This window comes from Pipistrellus kuhlii, unplaced genomic scaffold (genome assembly GCF_014108245.1).
Source record: "Pipistrellus kuhlii isolate mPipKuh1 unplaced genomic scaffold, mPipKuh1.p scaffold_m20_p_5, whole genome shotgun sequence".
Taxonomy (NCBI): domain Eukaryota; kingdom Metazoa; phylum Chordata; class Mammalia; order Chiroptera; family Vespertilionidae; genus Pipistrellus; species Pipistrellus kuhlii.
In genome coordinates, this window is record NW_023425551.1 from 53,945,435 (window position 1) to 53,964,107 (window position 18,673).

Genomic DNA, 18,673 nt, shown 5'->3' on the forward strand with positions numbered 1-18,673 from the left:
CCTCTAACAGGCAGAAACGACCGCCTCCTGAGAAGTCCCTAGGAATCTGGAGTTTATCTCTCTGGAGTTTATCTTACTCTTTGAAGTATTCACTAGCTACCTGGAGGGGTGAGGGCTGATATTTTGTTTGTTACCGACTAGATTGTGAACTCCTAAGAACAGGGGTTAAATACTTTCCCTTATTCTCTGTCCTTTAACTAGAATCACTGGGTTTAGTCGAGTTATTAAAAGCCAGAAGAAATCTCTCCCCCCAAGTGAAGGAGAAGGTGAAAGTCAGGAGCAAGCACAATGCTGAGAACTGAGCAGCCAGAAACTAATTGTTAAAAACCAAAGACCAAAAAGCCCATCAAGAATAAGCAGGTCACCGTCCTTGGCTAATTCCTGGAGTAGGCATTGTAACCAGCAGCTGGCTCTCCTCTGCCTGCCCCAGCTCGGTGCATGGGAGGATTACGGAGTTAAAGGCTCAAAAACAAAGGAAGAAACACAAATAGCTAATAAATATGTGCTGTCTAATAATTCTTTAAAAAATGCAACTGAAAACAATGCAATCCCATTTTTCTTTTGTCAGACTGACAAAGATAAAAAAGTAATAACGAGAACTCCCAGGGCTATTGAAAGCATAGGGGAAGGAGTGTTTATACTCTGCTGATGTGTTACTTTGGTGAGGCTGCACATTTCTCCCAGGTGGTGCCATGGCCCTACAAACCAAGGAAGTCTGAACTGAAGGCTTTGATGGCTTTGAATATGGAGGATCTGGAAGGTTGGCAGTGAATGAGATAATCCCTCTGATTTCTCAAGCCTGTGTTGAACCTACCCCTGTCACTAACAGGCAGACATAGAGAATGCAGAAACACCAGTAGTCTTTGCACAGCACATCGAGATTTCAACAGGCCATGCATGGTGGCATCACAGCAGAACCCATCATTTGCAAGGGATCCACACAGCCAGTGCCCCTGTCTCAGTTAGAACAGCTTCACAAGGAGAAGCTGGAAAAGCCACCCCCCGCCCCCGCCCTTTGAGTAACATCTAGATGGCTCTGGCTCTCCATCAGCTGCTTCCACAGCACAGCGCCAGCTGCCTGTGCCAGGCTATCTTGAGCAGTGCACTCCCTGGCAGAAAAATATGTCTGCAGGGAGTATTTCTGCCACTCCCTGGAGTCCTGGAAAATGCACACACTGACTGTCCAGCATGTAGAATTAGAGAAGCTGAATCACTTAAACAAGGTGCCCTCACCTGGCCAGGAAGGAGGTTCTGGTTTAACCACTGCTGCTCCAGGTCAGAATGCCACGGCACAGTGAGGACATGTCCCCATGCCAACATCTGTTCCCTCATAAGGTGATTCACCTGTGCCAAGAGTAACAACCTCTTTCAGGAACAGAGGCCAAGCTAGAATCCAACTGTGCCAGCTTCCATCACAGTGTCCAAGGCACTTACTGCAATAGTGTTAGGCCAGATTGGCTGGAAGAGACCAAAATTAGGGCAGAATTGGACAAGCAAGGCTCTAAAACCTCTTTCCTTCCTGAAAAGATCTGTTACTGGGTCAGAAAAAAATGAATAAGACCCAGTGGTTTAAAAAAACACAACACTGAATATTTGTGATATGCAATATAGCTACATCCTACGGTCAGTCATTCTTGGCTGAGCAAGATGGGCCCCAAAAAAGTCAGCCGGGAGAGAGAACCAAGATGGTGGCGTAGGCAAATGCTTGTACTCGCTGCCTCCCACAACCACACCAAAATGACAACTAAAATACAGAACAACCATCACCCAGAACCACTAGAAAGCTGGCTGAGTGGAAGTCCTACAACCAGAGAAGTAAATCAGAAAGGGCACTGAGACTGATAGGAAGTGCAGAGGCTCAGAACAGCTGGTCCAGCACCCTTGTGTGCTGCTTTTTTAATCAGGAGGGAGATCGCCTCTGCAGAGGCCACCAGGAGGAGCAAGGGGTCCCAGCCCCACACCAGACGCCCAGCCCAGGATCTCAGAGCTGGGGAAAAAAGTCACTACAGGCAGTAAGAACTACAGGCTGTAAAAACCAGTGCAGATTGGGGCTGAGTGATGGCTACTAGAGATGCAGCTGCTCCTCTTAAAAGGCTGGCACCATGAACTGAACTTACAAGCTCCAGCTTCCTCTGAGTTCCAGTGCCAGTTAAGGCTCTGAGGAACCCAGAAACATATGAGGAGAAATCGGACTGTCTGGCATCAGGGCAGGAACTCGGGGGAGGCTTTCTTCCAGATGGAGATGCTCGTAGTAGTCGTGTTCCCATGCTGGGACCACCCTGGTGCAAGGCTGAGTGGCAGCCATTTCTGTTTGCCCTGGTGGTTCCCTAAAACCCCACCTCACTCAGTTTACAACCCCAACCAAGCTATGAGCAATGGCTTTTGCATATGAATGGCCTGTCCTTTCTCAGGTTAAAGACCTATCAAACAAGTTGAAGCTGGGTCAGGGAGCCCCAAACCTATCAATAAAAGGCCCAAGACCAGGCACCAGCACCACCCTACCTTGCTTCTCGTCTGGGCACTTCCCAACCCCATACAAAGAGGAGGAATCTGCAGATCTCTCTGTAGCTCCTGCTGGGTGGCCCCAGGCAGTGGCTGACTTTTCACCTCCCTGGTGACCCAGAGCCAGTGTACCCAGTGGTCAGTGTGATTACAACTCTACACATCCATAAGCAACACACTCAAGGGGCAGACTCAGTGAGCACCAAAGCCCCACTGAAGCAAGTCCTGCTCCATAAGGGTGTCTTCTGCACAGCAGCTCTACCACTGTAGTCCCCTCAGCCAATTGGCCTGAAGGTCAATTCTTACCAGTGATACCAATAGCAATCAAGGCTCAACTACAGCAAGACTAAGCATACAGCCCACAAAGGGTGCACCTACAGTGTCCACCTCAGGAGACTGGGGAGGCTGAGCCTCTGGGCCCTATAGGACACCTACCACACAAGGCCACTCTATCAACTCAAGAAGACTTAGCAGCTCTACCCAATACATAGAAACAAACACAGGGAATCAGTCAAAATGCAAAGACAAAGAAACATGTCACAAATGAAAGAAATGGAAGAAAGCAAACTACTAAATATAGAGTTAAAAACCACAGTTATAAGGTTACTCGAGAATCTTCTAGAAACCTCCAAGGGACTTAGTAAGACTTTCAAGGACCTTAGTGAGAATGCCAAAAAATGGAAAAGGACCAGTCAGAAATTAAGCATACACTGACTGAGATAAAGAATAATATACAGGGGTTCAACAGTAGAATAGAGAATCCTAAGAATCAAATAGATGATTTGAAATATGAGGAAGCAAAAAACACCCAACCAGAAAAGCAAAAAGAAAAAATAATCCAAAAAGATAAAGATAGTGTAAGGAGCCTCTAGGACAACTTTAAGCATACCAACATCCAAATTATGGATGCCAGAAGGATAGAGAGACCAAGATATTGAAAACCTATTTGAAGAAAACTTCCCCTACTTGGTGAGAGAAATAGACTTGAAAGTTGAGGAAGCACAGAGAACCCCAAACAAGAGGAATCCCAAGAGGAACACACCAAGACACATCATAATTAAAATGCCAAGAGCAAAAGACAAAGAGAGAATCTTAGAAGCAGCAAGAGAAAATCAGTTAGTTACCTACAAGGGAATGTTCATACAACTGTCAGCTTATTTCTCAATGGAAACTATGCAGGCCAGAAGAAAGTGGCAAGAAATATTCAAAGTGATGAATAGCAAGAACCTACAACCAATCTTACTCTACCCAGCAAAGCTATCATTTAGAATTGAAAGTCAGATAAAGAGCTTCACAGACAAGAAAAACCTAAAGGAGTCCATCACCACCAAACCAGTATCATATGAAATGCTGAAGGGTATTCTTTAAGAAGAGGAAGAAGAAGAAAAGGGTAAAGGTAAAAAAAATAATAATAATAATAATAATAATAAATAAATAAATAACAACAAAGTGGCAACAAATACATATCTATCAACAACTGAATCTAAAAATCAAACGAATGAAAAATCTGATGAACAGAATATAATCGTGAATGGAATAGAATCAGTGGCATGGAAATAGAACAGACTGACAGTTCTCAGAGGGAAGGGGTGTGGGGGTGTGGGAAAAGATTAGATAAAGATCTTAAATGCATGTATGCATTACCTATGAACACAGACAATAGAGTGGTGAGGGCCTGTGGTGGGGTGGGGACCGGGTGAAGGGAAGCTGTGGGGGAAAAGAAAAGAAGGACCTCTGTAATAATCTCAACAATAAAGGTTAATTAAAACAAACAAACAAAACAAAAAGAAGTCAGCCAGTAGCCATCAGATGCACTTCTCTATTTAGCCTGTAGGTGGTGCTGTGTAAGGGGAATACAACTGTCCAAGTCAGGGGCTCTTGTTAAACCAAGTCCCACTTTTTTATGAGAAATTTTTCCAAGAAATCAACTCAACTATTCCTCATTGAATAATGTAGAAAGCATCACTGTCTGATGAAGTCCAGCCCAAATGATTGTTTTCAGATGGAGGAGTACAGGGTGTGGGCATCCGCATCAATGCTATGACCTGGCCTCTGCAAGTTACAAGGAAGGAGGCAGTAGACTTGTCTTATGTCTCAGCCTCACTACCTGGATGCAGAGAGCAGAGTATAGCCACTTCCCCTTCATTGTTCCCAAATACTTTGCGTTCCAGGTGGAATTTTAGTTTAAATTCCACTCCCCTGAGCCAAGAGTGCCACACATGGGCCACGCCAGTAGGATCTCTCAGGACCAGAGGCAGCAAGAGGAAGGTCTCTCTAACTGTTTCTGGGAAAGTTGAATGTGGCAGGTGAAAATTAGAGATAAGAGCAGAAAGAATCTGCAAATTAAAGGTTTCAAAGGCAGGTGCTAGAGCAAAATAGAGAGGCAAAACTATAAAAATGCACGGAGCAGCTGTTCAGAAGGAGCAGGGTTAGCTCTGGGTTAATGGCTCAAACAGGCACTTTATTCAGTGCTGACTTTAAGGTAGAAGAAAGAAAACTGGATGTGTAAGCAGCTAAAGACAAGCAGGCATTTACCTTTACCCATAGTTTCTGGCATAGACTAAGTTCTCAGTATATGTGGATAAATGATAAAAGATGGTGCGAATGGAATCCATAAAGCCCTGCTCAGAGAGTCATGTGAATTTAGAAATGCTATTCACTATGATAGCCTACTTTATAGATACTCCAATACACAGCAGGGGCAGAAATTCACAGAGCCGCCAGCTCTGAAGTAATCCTAGTTTAATCCACTAAGTATGCATGAAGCACCATGCCAACCAACGTGCTATTTACTACAAACACACCATGGCTTTAAGTCTTGTGTACACATGTTTCTTTGCTTGATTTTTGTCTGTTCAATTAATAACAAATAAACTAAGAATAGAAAGACACTGAACTAAAAGCCTGACTTTACCTCCTATTCTGTTATTCATCAGAGCATTGAGGGTAACCAATGTCCCAGATTCCTGGGACCAGGGACTTTCAGTTTTAAAATCAAGAGAGTCCCAGACAAACGGGGACTCGGAGTTGGTTGCCTTATTTCCATGTTACAATTTAATGTCTAGCATTCTCCTTAGCTTAAATATAGAAACCACATCCAGCTGGGTCTCAACTGTCTTCATCTTGGTTCTCACAGGAACACACTCAGTCTGCTAACCATGCTACCTCCAGATAATTGGAGTGTTCAAGCACGAAAGGACCAGTGACTCCCTGCCAAAGGAAGCTCCTACAATAATAATAGCTGACATTTAGTGAGCATGTACTACCCTGTTTTTCTGAAAATAAGACAGTGTCTTATATTAATTTTTTCTCCCAAAGTTGCTCTAGGTCTTATTTTCAGGGGATGTCTTATCTTTCCATGCACTAGGTCTTACTTTCGGAGGATGTCTTATTTTCGGGGAAACATGGTAGGTGCCAGGCACAGTTCTAAAGGCTTTACTTGAATTATCTCACTTAATCCTCACAAAAAGTTTCTCTGAGATATTATTATACACTAGTGGCCCAGTGCACAAGTTTTGTGCACTCGTGGAGGTGGGGGAGGACCCCCAGCCTGGCCTGTGCCCTGTCACCATGCAGGAGCCCCGTGATCCATCACCCCAAAGAGGTATGCCAGAGCCAGGGGAGGCCTGCGAACCCTCAGCCAGGCCCACAGCGGAGGGGCTTCTCCATGCACTTGCAGACTCTCGGGCTGGTGCAGGGGGCAGGGACACGAGCCACATGTCTTCAGGCTGGCACAGGGGGTGGGAATGCATGATAAGATAACATACAAAACTTATAAGAGAGTTTCAGTAAGATGGCTCGAACTCCTCCCTGCTGGCATCCCAACCAATTTGCATATGATGCTATTATTTGATAGATTTTACAGATAAGGAAACTGAGGGTCAGAGAGCTTAATTAATTTCCTTAAGATCCCACAACCAGAGCAGTTCCTTTTCAGATTTATGTCATATCACATTATGCTTCTACTCAGAATTCTCCAGTGAGTTCTCATTTCACTCAGAATAAAATGCAAAGTCCATGTAAATGGCCAACAAGACCCTGTAAGACCCCTCCTCCAACCCACTTACCTGTATCTCCTAAAACGGGTTCCCTCATTCCCTGGGCTCAGACACACTGTCAGCGTGTGGTTCCCCCAAAGCTCCTAACAAGCTCCCATCTCAGGGCCTATGCATGTGCTGTTCCCTCTGTTTGTATGAGCTCATTCTTTTATTTCCTTTAGGCCTCTGCTCAAATAGTATTTCCCTGACAACCCAATAGGAAATAGCAATCTCTCTCTTTCGCTCGCTCTCTCTCTCTCTCTCTCTCTCACACACACACACACACACACACACACACACACACACACACAACTACCTATCTGTGTGTGTGTGTGTGTGTGTGTGTGTGTGTGTGTTTCTATTGTCTATCTTCCAACTGAAATATAAGCTCGATGTCAACAGGGACCTAATCGGTTATGTTCACTGCCCTCTCCCAGCACCTGGAACAGAAATTCAATAAATGGTTAACAAATAAATAAATTCATGAAGAAGCCAGGACTGGAACCCCAGCTCCCCCTCCTAGAGAGAGCATTCCATGTTGGGAGGGAAGCTTGTCCATGGGGAATTCTAAGATAACGTGTATGAAACTTACAAGAGAGCTTCAGTAAAGTGGCTCGAACTCCCCCCTTCATTTCTGTCTGCCACTTACCATAATTTGAATGTTTACAGGGGTTTTGGAAGGTTTGAAATCTGAGAAGAGTGTAACAACACGAAACTTCACTTCTTGCTTTGGCTTGTACACGGTTTTGTCTGTTTGAATGAAGACCGTCATTCTCTTGCTGTCAAATGATAAGCGTGTACTATTAGAGAATAAAAGCTCATTCGGTGCATGTCCAGTTACATGGAGCTCATAGATATCATTTACACTGTCCATAGGTAACTAGGGGAAAAAAGAGATCAGACATATCAAGGTCTCATTATTTTACATCAAAAATGTTTTTAATTATAAGTAGAATTTTAAAAATGCAAATACAAATATTATCGAAAGTAACTGCAAGGTGTACCAGAAAAAGTAATTGCAAGGTTGAAACATTTCATCCTAGGCACCTAAGTTAAACAATTTGCTTTCCTTTAACATCCTGTACTTTGCTCTCCAGTTAAATCACAGGGTTCCTGGAATGTGAGACACATCCCACAGCTCACGCTCAGCTGCCATTTCCTATCCCTAGTGCAAACTTTCCCTCTCTGACAGACACTGTGGGTCAGAAAATCTATTATCCTTCAACATTCCTTTCCATGCCACCCACCCACCTCCAGGCCATCAGTCGGTGAAAGGCACATTTGCACAAGATTTGGGCTTTTGCTATCCTCTCACAAGCTCTGTTCTACACACTTCTCTTCCTACACCTTGTGCAGTATGTGTCACAGTCCTTTTACTATTCCTAGTAACAGAAACCCCACTTCCTGAATATAATTTCTAATAAAGCTTTCAATAAATATCACTATTGCTACATGCAATAGAAATAGCATTATATTAAAGACACATATAAAATGTCAGGCTTAGTATTTCATATAGTTAAGACTTAAAAGAATAATAGTAGCCAAATTTCCAGTTAATGAGAGCTCGGATGGGTGCAGTTTATACTAGCATTATTGGAACAAGTCCAAGTGCCCTTATCCTGTCTAAATGCCTTCTCTTCTCAGCCTTTCTGCACTTCCGGTGGATGCAATTGCAGATTTCTTTGAGAAAACCGGAAAGCTACTGTGCTTTAAGCTGTGATTCCTGAACTTAAACCCCACCCCTTTCTGCTAGGACAATTCTACACAAAATTTATTTCAGTCTTCTCACTGGAATACTCTTCCAATTGTGTGACATACACAGACACGGTGGCCAACATCTAATGTTTTAGGTTTCATTAACACAATCTAATGTTTTATTGTCACCAAGACTCTCCACTTTTGCCTGCTATGCCCCCTCCCTTACCTCCACTATATTTCTTCATAAGGAAAGCACAAGCATAAATAGCTAAGAAACATAATAGCTATGGAATATAAGTAACTTTTATAAGGTACTGTTTGGGAGGAATAAATCCTCAAGGAATCCTCCAAAATGAATGTGGTTTCTGAATGTGCTTGACAAGTAACCTTCAGGAGGTAATGGGGGAACCCAGCTCATCAGTAATGCTGACCCTCCCTAAGTATGGAATGTGTCAGGGTCAAAGTCATCAGTCATCTATTCTTAGAAGAGTAGACCAAAGCGCACCTCTTGTTGGATGCTGTGCTTTACTGCACATTAGTGTGAAGCTCCAAAACAAAGCACAGTGATAAAAGTACAAACTTCCAAATCAAAACTGTGGGAAGTAGGATTGGTTCACAAATAACATTTATTCATCAGATTCTATGACTCTCTCAACAAAATAACAACCCTTTGCATTTCTGTATCAAAGCTGACAGCTCTGTGACATCCAGTTTCCCCTCCAGGGGACCCGCACCATTATGAAACAGACACAGTGACTTATCCCCTTTTCCAGGGCCAGGTTCTAGGGTGAGGTGTGTGAAGCTCAGGTATAAAACTTAAGGGGGTACCAAAAAACTCGGTAGTAAAGATAAATAACATTATTTTAAATAGTTTAACATATCCAAAATAATACAAATAATTCTATTATGAACAAAAATGAAATTTTAAACTAAGACAGAAGGAGAAACAAGTAAACAAGGGCTGCAATAGAGGTGGGGCAGGGAGCACATCAAGGGATCAAGGGAAAGTTACTGATGTTTCCTTTTGCCTCAGATTCCAACAGGCTCAGCATGGCTCTCCCCTGTTCCAGGATGAGGAGACTAGGGATGGAGCGTGAATTACACACTCAAGACTGTAGGGCTCATTAAGGCAGAAGTAGGACCCAACCAGCCCAGGTTCCTTGCGCTATTAGTCTGGGCCAATTTCCTTCAGTGGAGTTCTCTATTTTACAAGAAGAAAGTCTTGCCGAAGCCGATTTGGCTCAGTGGTAGAGCGTCGGTCTGCGGACTGAAATGTCCCAGGTTCGATTCCGGTCAAGGGCATGTACCTTGGTTGCGGGCACATCCCCGGTAGGGGGTGTGCAAGAGACAGCTGGTCAATGTTTCTCATCGACATTTCTAGCTCTCTATCTCTCTCCCTTTCTCTCTATTAAAAATCAATAAAATATGTATTTAAAAAAAGAAAAAGAAAAAGAAGAAAGTCTCTGCTACGAGTTTGAAAGGCCTAATAACCAATCTCCCTGAAGGAAGATTATTCTAACATAGTCTGAAGGTGCAACTGAACTCAAGCCAATTTCACAAGGAATTTAACTGGATACAAAAACCAACAAAGAGTTAATGTAGTTACGTAGTTCAGCGATGAAATGCACATTTCTGAAAACAAAAACATTTCAATTGATACTTACGGATGGAAGAATAAGTCTGTTGAAAGAGCCTAAAAGGGAAGTGAAGGAGGGGGAAAAAGAGTCATAATTTGAATCTGAGGGTATAACACAGAACTTGCAAGACTCCCCTAAAATTCTTGATGTGGAAGGAATCATAAGTTTATTTGGTCAAACCAACACAACGTTGTTAATGCCCAGAGCACCTGAAAGATTATCACTTATCTTTGTGCCAAATAATTAAGGAAAACTGGGCCAGACTTAAATGGCTATTACTGGGTGAGCCTCTTAAAAAAAATTAGTAAGTTTTACATCACTTTTCCATTATCATTTCTGTTGGCATGGTTGCTGCAGCTCCTGGTGCTGTTTTAATATTATACACACTTGAGCAACGCTTCAGAGAATCTACAGAAGAAATCTGGGGTTTAGTTCTTATTTCTCATACCCTCCTGATAAAGCAAGAAAAGGAAGGCATTAGTTATGTCAGTGGTGAGCTGGGACTCATAACTGGCTCATTAGTATTAGAGTAATGCAGATTTCTTTTTTTCGTGTAACGTTTCTAAACATGGACTGTTAATTCAACTTGTGTCATCTTTTTTCATCAGATCCATTTATTTCAAGGGAAAAATTGTTTCATGTTAAAAATAAAAAATTACTTATCGAAAGTTCCCATTTAAGTGGCACAAATTTAGAAATGGTGACAGAACCTCAGTCCCTTCATTCACTTAAGAAATATTTATTAAGGAACCACAACAAACAAGACAAACACAGTCTCTCTCCTCCTGAAGGCCACATGTGTCTAGCCCATGGGAACAGAAAGTAATAGGACATTGGACTAAAAATGTTTTGAAAAGAAGGAGAAACAAGTAAACAAGGGCTGCAATAGAGGTGGGGCAGGGAGCACATCGAGGGATCAAGGGAAAGTGCCTAGAGAAACTGAGCCACAGGCGTGGGTTGTAGGAGGAGAAGCCAGCCAAGTGAGGAAGGAGACAAAGTGTTTCCAGGCAGAGCCACAGGAAAGGCAGGAGTAGAACATGAGTCTCGCAAAGGAAAGCTCTGGGTGAGAACCGGCAGGGAGAGGGGCGTAAGGGTGAGGACAGGATCATGAGAGGCCTTTTAGACACGGTGAACCCTCTCCAGGACTGTCCCAGGTTACACTGCTATCCTAGCACCCTAAGTTAGCATTTTTGCTGGACCTTTTTTTGGTTGGCCAAATATTGAAGCATTTTGAACTGGGAGGAGATAAGAGAAACGGTCAAGTGGTCAGTTCTAAGCTTCATATTTTGTTTTATTATATGACAATAAAATCTTGATATGTTCACTTCAAAAAAAGAAAAAGAAAAAAAAGAGATTGAGAAGCTCTATGATATTGTAGCAATTAAACTTGGTGAAACATTCAAAAGGACCACAAACAGAGGCAATTCACTTGACAAGTTTTGTCTTATAAAAATATTTGTCAAAAGAGTCATGGTACTCTACAGGCAAAATGACAGACCATATGAAATACTTGGGCTGAAACACTTAAACATTTCAATATGGAAATAAGACTTACTGTAAAGCTACAGTAATCAAGAGAGTGTTGTATTGGGAGGGGGAAGAGTAGAGACAAATAGATCAAAGGAGGAGAATAGAAAGCCCAGAAATAGACCACCTAAAATATAGTTAGTTGATCTTTAACAAGCAGCAAAGGTAATACAATGGAGTAAAGATAGTCTCTTCAACAAATGATACTGAAACAACTGGACATCACATGCAACAAAAATGATTCTAGACACAGCCCTTACAATCTTTACAAAACTTAACTCAAAATGGATCATAGACTTAAAGGTAAAATGCAATACTATAAATTCCTAGAGGAAAATGTAAGTTAAAAATCTAAATGGCCTTGGGTATGATGATGCCTTTTTAGATACAACAGGAAAGACCTAATGTATGAAATAATTGATAAGCTAGACTTCATTCCAATTAAAAACTTCTCTACAAAAAAACAATGTCAAGAGAATAAAAATTTTAAAAAGCCAGACTGGGAGAAAATATTTGAAAAAGACACATTGATAAAGGATTGCTATCCAAAATATACAAAATACTCTCAAAACTCAACAATTAAAAAAAACATATATTGATTAAAAAATAGATCAGCCTAGCTGGTGTGGCTCAGTGGTTGAGCATCAACCCATAAAGCTAGAGGTGACTGGTTCAGTTCCCAGTGAGGGCACATGCCTGGGATGCTGGCTGGATCCCCAGCAGCGGGCGTGCAGGAGGCAGAGATAATGTTTCTCTCTCATCGATGTTTCTATCTCTCCATCCTGCTTTCTTCCTCTGAGATCAATAAAGACATATTAAAAATATAAAACTAGACTTAAAAAAAATAGGTCAAAGACATGAACAGAAACTTCACTACAGAAGATAAACAGATGGCAAATAACATGAGATGTCCCACATCACAAGGAAATGGAAATTAAAACAACAAGATACCATTATATACCTATTAAAAGAGACAAAGTCCAAAATACAACACCAAATGCTGACCAGGATGTAGAGCAATAGGAACTCTCACTCATTGTTGGTGGAAATGCCAATGGTACAGCCACTTTGGAAGACAGTTTGGTAGTTTCTTACAAAATTAAACCTTCTCTGCCGGAACCAGTTTGACTCAGGGGATAGAGCATTGGCCTGTGGACTGAAGGTCCCAGGTTCGATTCCCGTCAAGGGCATGTACCTTGATTGCGGGCACATCCCCAGTAGGAGGTGTGCAAGAGGCAGCTGATTGATGATTCTCTCTCATCGATGTTTCTAACTCTCTATCCCTCTCTCTTCCTCTCTCTAAAAAAATCAATAAAAAATATTTTTTTAAAAAGACAAAAGTTAAACAACTGATCACACAAATACCTTTAAAAAAAAATTAAACTTACTCATACCATATACTCCAGCAATCATGTTCTTGGTAATTTACTCAAAGGAGTTGAAAACTTAAGTGCACATAAAAATATGCACACCGGTATTTATAGAAGATTTATTGATAATTACAAAAACTTATTTTTTTAATTGATCTCAGAGAGGAAGGGAAAGAGAGAAAGCAAGAGAAACATCAATGTGAGAGATCAGTTGCCTCCCGCACACACCCTGACTGGGGATTATATCCACAACCCATCTCTACACCACTCCTCTCCTCTCAGTGCTTCTGTCCTTTTATTGTCTTACGTTGACTATTGTAAAAGTTTCACAGCCTAGAGAGCCTGCTGGTGTATGTTGATGTCACCCTCTCTCAGAGGTTCAGAATCTGTCATCTCGGATTCCTTTTTCTCTTCAACTTTATGGCTGTTATCCTCAGAACCTGATCTTCTCCCATAATGTTTCTCTCTACCCTTAGTTATATTAAGCACTGCAGCAGTGAAACTAATTTTAAAATAACTCATGCTATACAACAATTTCTGAAAAGGATGTATGAAAAATAGAAAATTTCCCAACTCTCACATCAGTTCTTCACTGTTACGATACATTTGAAGTTAATGTCAAGATTTGAAAAATTCCTCTTCAAAGCAAAGTAAAACAATAACAACATCTAAGGCTGGGTTCCAACTCCAAGATGATGATTCAAGTGCAAGAGGTTTTGTAGGGAGGGGAGGGGAGGGGAGGGGAAGGGGAGGGGAGGGGGGAGGGGAGTTGAGGGGAGGGAGGAGGGAGGGGGGGGGGAGGGAAGGGAGGGAGGGAAGGGGAGGGGAGGGAGGGGAAGGGGAAGGAAGGGAAGGAAGGAAAGGAAGGAAGGAAGGGAAGGAATGAAGGAAGGGGAGGGAAGGGGAGGAAGGGAAGGGGAGGGAAGGGAAGGGGAGGGAAGGGGAGGGAACAGGACTAGGGAGAGGAAGGAGAGAGAGAGAGCTGCAGGCTCAAGAGACGTCCACAAGGGGCACTCAGAAGCAGCCATGGCCCTTGCGAGTTGTCCGGAGTGGGCTCGACCTTCACCAAAGGAGGGGTGCCTCCACCCAGGGAGGGGTGCCCCTCTGGCAAGGGGGCCTTGTTTAGCTGATGTAATCCCCAGAGGGCGCTGGCCCTGAGAGTCTGTGGCAACACTCCCAGAGCTTGAGGCAATGAGCCCTTCATCCCTGAAGGGCTGTATCTGGGTAGTACAGCAAGGCATCCATCACAAAGTCCCACAATGAAATAAAACTAAAAAAAAAAAAATTAAACTGCAGTGAGCTGCACGCCCCAGAAAACCGGCACCCTCAATTATTGAGAGTTATTTATTTTTCATTACTTTAGGACACATCATCGGGGTTGACTATTTTGTCAGCCTAGTGACCGGAGGAAACAATATGCTTCCTTTCTCTCAAGGCTGACACATGTCCTACCTCCCACCACTGGCAAATTACTAAGTAGGAGGCAAGGGGCGGGGCGGGGGGAGGGCAGTAATTTATGTTTATCTAAGTGACACCAGGCAAGGCAAAAATAAACAATAGCCGTGGGTCTACAAACCAAAAAAATAGTAGTTTGATCAATTGGAGGGCAAGCATTTTAGCAATCAAAATCAGCTCCCTAGATTTGGAGTGCAGGAGACACCATTTCATAGAACTTTTCTTTTTAATGCAACTCTTAATAGTTAAATCTTTGATGGATTTCATCACTAGTGAGAAAGTGGAACCACATGCCTGGGTCCCCCTGCTCTGCCACGTGACCATGTCCATTCACAGACCCAGGGAAGACAGAGGGAGACACAGAAGCTGCCCCCAAAAGCTAGCGTGTAGGGGCAGGGATGCCCACCCACCCCTGACTCTTGCTGGCTTCAGTGACTCAAGGATGAGGAGAGAGATCCCACTTAAGGCCCACGCACTGCTCTCATGTGTCCTTATTAAAAGGCCAACTTTGAGTACTTGACATTTTTTTTTTCGACTTGTTGCCTTCCCTCTAAATTTACAAACGCAGCTTGGAATCTCCTAGGCAATTATTAAGTCTTATTTGAAAGTCCCAACATCCTGGCAATAACGTACACCGTCAAAAACATAAAACTGGGGGTGGTGTAGACGAGGGATAGTAATCTCTTTCTCTGCTGTTGCTAGGTTGAGGATGAAATACACAGTATTTACAAATTGTTGTGAACTTTCCTCTCTCTTTTGGCAAGGATCCACTCAGACACGGGAAACAGTCACCACCCCACTAAACAGTGTGCATGGCACTCTTTGAAATCACCAAGAAAAGATACACTCTGCTACACGAAGTCTTTCTTACCCCGACTTTGTAAAACTCAGATCATTTTTGTGTATAACCAGGAAAAGTCCATCTAGACCCTTCAGACGCTGCCTCCTTCCCAGTGTCACCATGCCACTCAAAAGAAACCTTGTCTTAAGGTTTCACGCTTGGCACGGCCTGAGAGCTGGCCTTTTGACTTACAAATAGAGTCAATGCTATTTTTAAATTGTGTAATAAGCATACACAAAAACTAACCTTTCCTTAACTTTTTAAACACACTCTCTAACACCATATGCCGCCTCTTCTGACATCTGTGCTCACAAAATAGCTCTGCAGAGAATCGCTGGAAGGAAGGAGTAGTGTGTAATTGGAAATCCACTAGGTCCAGGAATATCCTCTATGGAAAGAAAAAAAAAAGATTTTCTACAATCTATATGCCTGACTCAGTATTTACTGTTTATTTCTTTTTAGCAGCTCTCTGCTATTCAGTAATGTACCGTATAGTGATATACTTAGGTATAATACTTTTAAGCTGGAAATTTTGACCTCTCTACCAAGTTATTAAACATTCTCTCATCATTCAGCAATTTCTTTGATTGCAATGGACAAAGTGGGGGGGAAATGGTGTTTCCACCAAAATCCATGGAGGATAAAACCTTAAAATATAATCTTTCTGCTTCACAATTTAATGTCACTTTAAGAGGTAGATAACTCATCAGTGAACACAAGCTATACAGAAAACACAAGTATTTCAAGCAAAATGAGCCAAAAATATCTCCTTTGGTCCCTTACATACTCTAATTTCTTTCTCTCCTGCCTCCCTTGTTTACAAATACCTCAATAAACATGAGTTGCATAAATGACCTTTTTGTCCCATTTAGACTGCTGAGTATAAATTGGGGCAAACAGAAGCCCACTAAAATTAAAATAAATAAAAGAATACAGTATAAACTAGATGTTCGGTTCAGTATAAAATGAAAAGAGTGAAGCAAGGCTATGGGCTGCTACATGCATAGGGTAGTTATTACGGCGGGGGTGGCAATCTACGGCCCCTGGGCCAAATCTGGCCATGACTGTTTTTTGTATAGTTCATGAACTAAAGATGATTTTGCATTTTTAATTAGCTGGAGGAAATAAAAAGAACAGTATTTTGTGGCACACGGAAGTTACGTGAACTCCGAAATCAAGTGCCACAGGTAAAGCTCCGCTGGTACTCCAGCACACTCGTTTGCTGTGTGCGCTCCACGGCTGCTTTCGCCACCAAGGGGAAGCTGACTAGCTGCCACAAAGACCATAAGGCCACCAAAACCGACAGCGCTTACCCTCTGGCCCTTTACACCCTTATAGTATGGTTCTCTTTTGAGGGAGACTTCTTCCTTCCACAAGGAACACAGAATAAGGTTGAAGGCCCACTCAAGTCAGAGTCAAACAGCCATCAAGAGACCTGACCCCATGCCCCAGGCTTGAGGGAGGCATCAGTACTAATATCTGACACTGGGAAACGTCAGATACAGCACATCTACACTCTCAGGTGTTCCCATGTGCCAGGCACTATGATAATGTTGAAAGGCAGTACACTAAAAAAGCAAAGAGAAATGGGTGAAATTATTTTTAATAACACATTTTACTTAACCCAATATATCTCAAATCTGATCACTGAATATGTAATCAACATAAAAATTACTGAGCTTTGGTGAATTTTTTGTACTAAGCATTCAAAATCCAGTATGTATTTCACACACACAGCCCATATCAATTTTTACGAGCCACATTTCAAGTGCTCAAAACTACATGTGGCTAATGGCTGCTATATTGGACAGTGCCATTTTTTGTGGTTATTGTTGTTTTCTTAAGTTTTTTATTGATTTTTAGAGAGAGGAAGGGGGAGAGAGAGAGAGAGAGAGAGAGAGAGAGAGAGAGAGAGAGAAATATCAATAAGATAGCAAAACATTGCCAAAACCGGTTTGGTTCAGTGGATAGAGCGTCAGCCTACAGACTGAAGGGCCCCAGGTTTGATTCCAGTCAAGGGCATGTACCTTGGTTGTGGGCACATCCCCAGTAGGGGGTGTGCAAGAGGCGGCTGATGGATGATTCTCTCTCATCGATGTTTCTAAGTCTCTATCCCTCTCTCTTCCTCTCTGTAAAAATTCAATAAAATATATATTTTTTAAAAAGATAGAAAAACATCATTCAGCTGCCTCTTGCACACGCCCTGCCATGCCTGGGCATGTACTCACAACCCTTTGGTACACGGGGATGAAGGCCAACCAACTGAGCCACACTGGTCATGGCTGCACACTTTTAAAGTCTCTCTAAGTCTCACAACAATGCTCTGAGGTAGGTACCATTATTATTTCCATTATAGAAAAAAATAAACTGAGACTAAGTGAGATGAAGTGACTTGCCCCAAGGCCTCGTAGGTAGTAGCTCGTAGTGCTAAGGGTTCAATTCCAATGTGCCTCCAGGGCCCCCATTTTAGTCCCCTGTGTTCCCCAAACTGTACACAACAGACCCAGCTAATTCTTCTGAAATATCGATATTAGTCCAAGCAAAACCTCATAATCTCTTCCTGTCCCTCCTCTGTAGCTTAGTGCAATCTGGTGTTAGTATTTGGATGCATCCACTCTTCCATCCTTTCTCTCTTATCCATGTTGTTACTACTTCTGTCCCCTATATAACCCTGTAGGCAATCATTTCTCCTCAACCCAATGGGCTCACTTGCAGCTTCATACCACAGTCCCCATTCTCATGTCCATGGAAGACACAGCTAATCTGTCTATTCCAATAAACCCAGACTTGATCTTAAAACTGTCATTAGCACAGCACTCCAAGCAACCTCTACCATCAACTCAAGTTGCCACATGAAATGAAACCTATCTTTCTTCCCTAAGAGGATAAGAACTTCATGTGATCACCAAACATTTATGCCACCCAATATTGTGCCAATATACAATCTGGGCCTAATAAATGTTTAGAATTCTCAAAATAGTAAATGCCCTGTCTTAACTAATTATATTCTTGAGGAGACTTAATACTTATTTCAGTGGAACTTAATTTATAATACAAAATCAATTCTGCCAATTACATTTTCTTAAATGTAAATTCTTAGCATTGCCTTACCAAAAGGAAGTTACTGAATGCTAAAATAATAATAATAATAATAACAATAATAATAAATAAATAAATAAATTTTTTAAAAAAAAACAATTCTTGCCCTGACTGGTTTGGCTCAGTGGAAAGAACATTGAACCTGCAGATTGAGGGTCCCGAGTTCAATTCTGGTTAAGGACATGTAGTTTGGTTCCGGGCACATCCCCAGTGGGGAGTGTGCAGGAGGCAGCTGATAGATGTTTCTCTCTCATCGATGTTTCTAGCTCTCTATCTCTTTCCCTTCCTCTCTGTAAGAAAATCAATTAAATATATTTTTTTTTAAAAAGTACATACAATCTTCCTCCTTGTTTATTTCCAAGCTCTTTACCACTCTGATTTTCAGATTTTAATTCTTTGAGAATTAAAGACCCACAGACCTTCCCACTACCTCCCTCCACCAAGTCTTCTTCGATCAATTTCACCCCCACCCTTGCAAGAAAAGCAAGTCAACTGATGGAATTTTCC

At 42.2% G+C, this 18,673-nt stretch overlaps 1 protein-coding gene across 1 annotated transcript in view; it reads right to left on the bottom strand.

Annotated features, from left to right (window-relative positions):
- Positions 1-18,673, bottom strand: part of CD109 (CD109 molecule) — a 106,158-nt gene that overhangs the window by 77,172 nt on the left and 10,313 nt on the right. The window contains exons 3-4 of the mRNA XM_036414099.2: positions 9,902-9,930; positions 7,189-7,419 (exon numbers count right to left, since the gene is read on the bottom strand). Of these exons, the coding sequence (XP_036269992.1) occupies positions 7,189-7,419; positions 9,902-9,930 (260 nt within the window). The remainder of the gene's footprint in view (positions 1-7,188; positions 7,420-9,901; positions 9,931-18,673) is intronic.